The sequence below is a fragment of the Schistocerca serialis genome, chromosome 10 (genome assembly GCF_023864345.2).
Source record: "Schistocerca serialis cubense isolate TAMUIC-IGC-003099 chromosome 10, iqSchSeri2.2, whole genome shotgun sequence".
NCBI classification, from domain to species: Eukaryota; Metazoa; Arthropoda; class Insecta; order Orthoptera; family Acrididae; genus Schistocerca; species Schistocerca serialis.
Window position 1 is genome coordinate 72,614,210 of NC_064647.1, and position 7,160 is coordinate 72,621,369.

Sequence of the window (7,160 nt, forward strand, 5' to 3'; positions counted from 1 at the left end):
ATAGTTCAACCTGTTTCCGTAATAAGGTAAAACTGTCAACATTTCCTAAAAAAAAAAAAAAAAATAGAATGTAACGGAAACAATACCAATAGTGAAACCATTTAAATAATGAGCAGTGTACGAAAGATAAAATTATGACCCGATTAAATTTTATGTACCGCAGCCACGGCGTAGTGTGATTAGGACTATGTTGTCAGCGACCCTTGAATGCAGGGAAATATGTTGCATTTGTGTTAATTTTTCGTATACCCGCAAATGATTTCTTATAAGATGTTTCGTTGACGGGGATGATAAATTTACTGAGATGACGATGGTTTGTCCAATGAACTATTTGCAAACTAAAGCGAGAGTGGTGATAGATATGACAAAACAAAATTGTACATTTTCTTTTCTCGAAAGATCAAGAACGCCCGACACGGTTGTAGTCGACAGAGAAGCACCATAGAGGCCACTGGCAAATTTCTTAAGCTGGGTTTACACTAGCAAGTCGCTTGCAGAAATTATTGCTGCAAGTTATTACGATCCGCTTGCAGCTGTGTTTACACTACAACGCAAGAATTAAGCAAGATTATTCCGCAAGTACTTTGGCAAGAAACTTGCGTCCACAAGTTGCAGATACTGTTTACATATGCTTTCAGTACAACTACGAGTGTCTGCCGAAGTATAAAATGACAAGTAGGCGTGTGAGATGTGCTGCAGCTCTTGTAATTTTAATGAAAAACGTGAAAAAGAAGAAGAGAAGTATTTGGGTTAGAGAGTGGATAATGAGAAGATCGCAATATGGTGCCTATAATAACCTTTTGCAAGAACTTAGTATCGAGAGCATGGATACGTTTGAAAACTTTTGCAGAATGTCCTCAAATGATCTGGAGTGTTTGTTGACATTAATAGCGCCCGTCATATCAAAACGAGACACAAAGTTCCGTACTGCTATTTCAGCAAAGGAACGTTTGCTTGTCACTCTACGATTTATAGCTACAGGTGAGCTACAAATAAAATAGGCCTTTTCGTTTATTTGTGTGAAACATAGAACGAAAACAAGTTTAAATTTTAAAATCTTTTCTTTGTAGGAGACTCATACAGGTCCCTGATGTACTTGTTTCGTATTCCGGTCAGCACGATTTCCCTGATCGTACCTGACGTATGTAGAGCCATTTTTGACGTATTGAAAAGGGAAAATTATTTGAAGGTATGTGAAAACACAACAATGAAACTAAATTTTTATTGAAATAAACTGCATTTTACAGAATGATATACTTATAAAAAAAATTTCTAATGCTCATAAAATGGATAGTGACTAGCTAATTAAATAGAACATGTAATAATTACACATCATCTGTTTCTAGACTCCTGAAACAACAAGCGAGTGGATGCAGGTGGCAAAGGGGTTTGAAGAGAACTGGAACTTTCCACACTGCGTTGGGGCATTGGATGGGAAGCATATTGTGATGCAAGCTCCAAAAGACAGTGGAAGCTATTATTATAATTATAAACATTGCCACAGTGTTGTATTATTGGCACTTGTAGATGCCAGCTACAAGTTGTTATACATGGATGTAGGCTGCAATGGAAGAGTTTCAGATGGTGGTGTATTCAGTACCTGTTTCTTATCTTCAGCCTTGGAGCAAGTACATCTTGACATTCCTCTGCCCAAACCACTTCCTGGCAGAGAAAAGGACACCCCCTTTGTAATCATTGCAGATGATGCATTTCCAATGAGGTCATATTTAATGAAGCCCTATCCATTCCATAACCAGCCGGGTCCGAACAGAGTGTTTAATTACAGGTTATCGAGGGCCAGAAGAGTTGTGGAAATTTTTTTTGGACACATTGCACAACGGTTTAGGATATTGAGGCGTCCATTGTTACTAGGTCCAGAAAAAACTGTGACAATAGTTTCAGCTATATGTGCCCTACACAATTTCTTAATGGACAGGAAAGATGGCAGTTATGCAAACTGAAGTAATTTTGATGTAGAGGATGTACAGAATGGTGAGGTAATAGGGGCCTCATGGAGGAATGAAGAGCAAGGAACACACAATTTAATCCCCATTCAAACAGGGCAATGTAACAGAAATTCTCACAATACTAGAGCAATTCGTGAAGAATTCATGAATTACTTTGTATCGCCATTAGGTGAAGTACCTTGGCAGTACAGATATATTTAAAATGTAAACTGTAAACTTGGAAAATATATTTGCTGCCTGCGACTTATCATTTATAGCCTTACCATTAAGTTCAATAGTGGTGTTCTTTTCTGTGGCTGGCTGCCCCAGCACTCATTTCACTAAATTCTATATGGCCCTAAGCATGTTTTTGGAGTTACTGATTTCTGACATTACATACATGTTCCTGGACTTTATAGTAAAGTTTCTCAGTAATTTTGAGTAATTTTCTTTTAACGTGCAACTGCAGGACCAGTTGAACACTTATTTACTTAATGTTAAATTGCAAAGATTGGCTGCAGTGAAAAGAAGTATAAAGCCTATCAATATCTGCAAAGAAGTGTGTTAGTAAGTAGTGAAATTCAGTTTAAGATCAGAAGAATTGGAGCTTGCACTACTTGACAAGAGTTGTGCCTAATTTTGTTCTACATGGCCATAATGTATGGGCACTCAATGTAATTGCAGCTGCACAGAAGATAGAACATCATGTGTATGGTATGCTGTGGTGCAGTAGGGTATTCTTTGAAATCAACTATTAATGAATAATATATTTACAAATTAACAATTATGATGAACGGACAAGGAATCTTCTATAGTTTGGTTTCTTTACAGAACTTATCTTACCTTTGTGTAATACCTTTAAATTGTGAACTGTGTTTTGTATGCTTATTCCATTACAACCCTTAACACATTTTTAGAAACAGGAGAATATTCATTCATATTCCATTTACATTATGGCGTTCTTGTCTTGTATAAAATCTCACATTTGGAGAACTGTATACTATTTTATTTATAGAAATTGTAGATGTAGTCAGTGACAGTACAAAGTGACATAATGGCACTGGCCCAACCGCATTTAAGTTATTTGAGGAATCAAAATGTAAACAGGTTCCTCCAACATTACTGCAAATTGGTATTCACAATACTTGGCAATTTATGTTCACTGTTTTGTGCTGGAAGGTAGCAATATGTAGGCAATGTTTTTTATTGGAGGATAACATGGGAAATGGCAGCTAATATGTCTGATAGACTACATTTGACATGCAACCAAACATTTCAATTTTGAAATAAACTATAGTCTGCACAATACAATTTACACAAGGAGCTGTGGAGGCCAAGAAAGGATCACAACCTACCTTTGAGTTTCTTCACAAAAATTCTTTCCTCAATTGCAGTTTTGAAAATAACTATTCTGCATGTAACTTTCACTAGGAGATCCAGGTCAGGTTAGGAATTGAAACCCACTTTGTTTCTTTACAAAAATCCTTCCTTCATTGCAATTTTGAAATATTTTGCACAGTACAATTACAGCTTCAACAGAGTTGTGTAGGCCAAGAAACTAAGCACAACCTACCATTCAGTTTCTTTATGAACTGTCTTTCATTTGTTATTAATATAATCTTACATTTGTGGCTAATTATTTTGGCACAGAATTGGAATACAACTACTTCTCATACAATCAGCGTTAGTGTACCACATTTAAGTTTCTAGCTAATAATCATACAGATTTAATAAGCATATACTGTTACTGTATGTGAAACATTCAAAAAATCAATTTCTGAAGATGTTATTTGTAAGGCCTTAACAAAAGCCCAAAATGTACACATTCCAGTGAGCCTAAATTCACCAATCATTACAGGTTTAGAGAACCATTTTTTTAAAGGTTGTTGAATAAACACTACATTCTGAAAATAAAATAATGTTTTATTTCGGTATCATACAGATATTCTATTATCATTATTCTATGTTTATAAAATCTGTAATATTAAGTACGCATTGACTGGCAGCACTTGTATCTCTCACTGGCGAAACTGGAGTGGATGGGATTTCTGCACTGTCAATCTCGCTTATTTCAATGATGTTTTTCAGAATCATTATTTTCAGTTTGTTTACATTTTTTTCATTCTTTAGTGACCGCAGCTCACTAGCCACATAATCTCCAAAGGTTTGGAAAGCATCAATTTCCTGGCCCAGAATTTTTTCTGCCTTTTCAATGAGCCCATTACCACTTCCTTTAGTCTCCTTTCTTTTTCGTTTCTTCCCCTCATTAGCAACAGGCACATCATCTCCTGTAACTGTTTCTTCTTCCTGCAGAAAGTAACAAAATTGAATATAACAGCAGATCAAGGAATACAAGAGGCAAACAAATGGAACATAACCAAGTTTCCATACAGTGTCAATAGACTTCATTGGAAGCATATTGCTCATACTACAACCAAAAGACAGTTAAGGTTAATAGAATTTAAGTTCACAATGTAAAATGTGACTAATACATATTAATTATACCATTTTGTACTATCTGTGTTAATGTTATGCGAGAACAACTATTGTGTAAGTCAGCAATCAAAAGATTGTTTTGAACATCACAGGGCTTTGCAAGCCCTGGTTCTGTTGGTGGTGGTATTATGAAAATAATTTATTTACATTCCCAAAAACTGGATCTACCCAATACTATGACTAATGATCTTACTGCAAATGGCAATCAAATTTGCAGAGACTAATATAGTTAGTTTCATGTTACGTGGATCATTAAGCATGATAAATTGTAATAATGTGGAAGGAGTCATTATACATAGCAAATTAATTTGTGAACATGTCTACATGCTGAACATTTATAAGGCGTATATATTTTTTATATCCATAAAAGTCTATAACATACAAACTCGTTAGTACCCACTACCTACTGCACATCACAGTAAAAGAAATTCTTCTACGGAAAAGGAGTTGTCAAAGAAACTTTTTCAGTTTCTTTTCAATTTTTTACTTTACTATCTGTCAGACACTTCATATCACTGTGTAAGTAGTCAAAACTTTTAGTTGCAGCATGGTGCGCTGAAGACAACTTTAATGTAGAGTAATTAATGTAATTTCATTAAGGCATAAATATACTGTGAAGCAGTAGTCAGAATACCCAATACCTTAAACTGGTGTCTACGGGATGATTGTGGGTGAGCATCACATATTATTCTCACAGCACGCTGTTGGACAATGAAGACTTTCTTACTTAGATATGAGTTGCTCCCAGAACACTATTCCATATAACACTGTATGAAAATATGTCAACTTACTGATTTGTCTCTCCCCAATGATTCTTTCAGTTTTAATTTTCATCAATATGGACACCTAAGAATTTTGAAGTTTCCACCCAATTCATTATTTCCTCACCATCTATTAACTTATCACTGGTGTAGTACACACCTGGATGTGCAGGACTGATTTTTTTTTTCTTTTTAAATTGAGGGTGGGACCATTTGCAGAAAATCAGGCAACGATACTTTTAACAACACTGTTTACCAATTCTTTTGTTGAAGAATGCTTGGATTGATTACAATACTAGTCTCGTCAACAAAAAGAACTAATTCTGCTTCTTGGATATTAGCTGGAAGGTCATTCACGTACATGAGGAACTATAATGCTGGAAGGAGATAAGTGTTGTGCTGAAGCATTCAGTAGAGAAATATTACACAGATACTTAATTATTGGGCTCTGAACAGTGATATTATGCTAAACAATCATTATTAAGTGTTATAAGAAGCCTTAAAAAATATGAACCCACCCAAATCATTTACACAAATATTGAGGCAACAGACAGTGGTGTAAAAACAAGGTTCTCAAACATCTCAAGGGGGATAAATAAATCATGAGAGTACACTATCACAGTATTTAACAGTTAATTCTTTAACATAATACAGATAGGTGGTAAAACTCATAAAATTGAAATCTCACAATGAAGAGCAGCCTACCCCACTTTTACTTCCCAACAAGGAGCTACAGTAAACAAACAAGGAATCCCAGCTTAACTTCACAGCTACTTACCTTTGTTGATAGCGAAGATATTCTGTTAGAGGTTGTGGCAACACTACTCTCTAGAAATTTCATTGCTGAAAAATACGGCCACCGAGAATCCGAAACTATGCCAGGAGAGCCGCTTTTAATTTTCTGCAGTTTCCTAACTTCTTGAGAAAACTGGGTCTTTAAGTTATGCCACTTTCTTTGTACCTCTTTTACTGACGTGTCGAATATTGACGAGATTTCGTTCAATGCACACTTCTTCTTCATTCGATCCTTAAAGTCCCGGTTGTGTACGTCCCAAATTTCGGGGTAGCTCTCCACAGCTTCAATAAAATTTTCAGTGTCCTGCTTCGTCCATTCTCGTTTCTCCTCCATTTCTGAAATTTGTTGGCATATAACACGTGAGATAGCTGCATAAAATTAAGTCACCACATTAAGTAAACTGTTAAATATGAGTGTTATGCAGACGACATACTTACTACAACTTGCGCTTCCTACTTGCAGGAAATAGAAATAAATCCTAAAAGCTGCAAGTCACTTGCAGATAGCTCTTGCGTGGTGTTCACACTGGAAGCGGAAAACGTGCTGCAAGCAACTTCCGCAATAAATTGCTACGGTCGCAAGTCGACTTGGCGATAAGTTTATACTCGCAACTCGCGCGGCAAGTTCCTCCGCGCAAGTAAATTGCTGCAATATGTTGCTAGTGTAAACCCAGCCTTAAATACAATCTGGCATGACTGTCATAAGATAGCGTGAGAAGGAAGTTTGTCTGAAATCGGTCACGTGACGACCCTCGCGCTGTGGAGAGATATCTTTGTCTAGACCACCGAATTCGCGAAATTGTTGCTAAGAAATAAGAATGCTGTGAGATTCACAACGTATAAGTTCTCTGGCACGAAGTGCGATATAATTAACAGTTAACTGTGTAGTTTTTCTAATAAAAATTAACTGCCCCTTTACAAGACCTCTTAAAATTTTTGGTATTCTGCGTTCTATTTCAGATTATAGTCGAAATACGTATTTGTGGAAGGCACTGTGCGGATTATATGGTTTGGGTTTTACAATCAGGAAGGATTTGTACAGACATTTGAAAGCTTTCCATGACATGGACGTAAAGGAGCAATCGTCCGATCCCGCCCGTCTGCTTTGACCCATGACGTCACAAATATGGCGGAAACAAAAACAAACACACACACTTTCCAC

The 7,160-nt window shown here is 36.3% G+C and overlaps 2 protein-coding genes across 2 annotated transcripts; one reads left to right on the plus strand and one right to left on the minus strand.

Moving 5' to 3' along the window:
- The first annotated feature begins 460 nt into the window (after positions 1-460).
- Positions 461-2,370, plus strand: LOC126424969 (uncharacterized). Its single transcript, XM_050087848.1, has 3 exons — positions 461-981; positions 1,071-1,189; positions 1,347-2,370. Exons 1-3 carry the CDS (start codon positions 669-671, stop codon positions 1,959-1,961), a joined length of 1,047 nt encoding a protein of 348 aa, XP_049943805.1. The 5' UTR covers positions 461-668; the 3' UTR covers positions 1,962-2,370.
- A 1,532-nt stretch (positions 2,371-3,902) lies between these two features.
- Positions 3,903-6,073, minus strand: LOC126424551 (uncharacterized). Its single transcript, XM_050087298.1, has 2 exons — positions 5,982-6,073; positions 3,903-4,253 (listed from the first exon to the last, which is right to left on the minus strand). The coding sequence occupies exons 1-2, from the start codon at positions 6,042-6,044 to the stop codon at positions 3,903-3,905; spliced, it is 414 nt and encodes a 137-aa protein (XP_049943255.1). The 5' UTR covers positions 6,045-6,073.
- Positions 6,074-7,160: the final 1,087 nt, after the last annotated feature.

Coding starts and splice junctions, on each gene's coding strand:
- LOC126424969 (XM_050087848.1), top strand. CDS start 669: ATGACAAGTAGGCGTGTGAGATGTGCTGCAGCTCTTGTAATTTTAATG. Junction 982..1,070: donor TCTACGATTTATAGCTACAG/GTGAGCTACAAA, acceptor TTTTCTTTGTAG/GAGACTCATACAGGTCCCTG. Junction 1,190..1,346: donor AAAGGGAAAATTATTTGAAG/GTATGTGAAAAC, acceptor ATCTGTTTCTAG/ACTCCTGAAACAACAAGCGA.
- LOC126424551 (XM_050087298.1), bottom strand. CDS start 6,044: ATGAAATTTCTAGAGAGTAGTGTTGCCACAACCTCTAACAGAATATCT. Junction 4,254..5,981: donor TATCTTCGCTATCAACAAAG/GTAAGTAGCTGT, acceptor TACTTTCTGCAG/GAAGAAGAAACAGTTACAGG.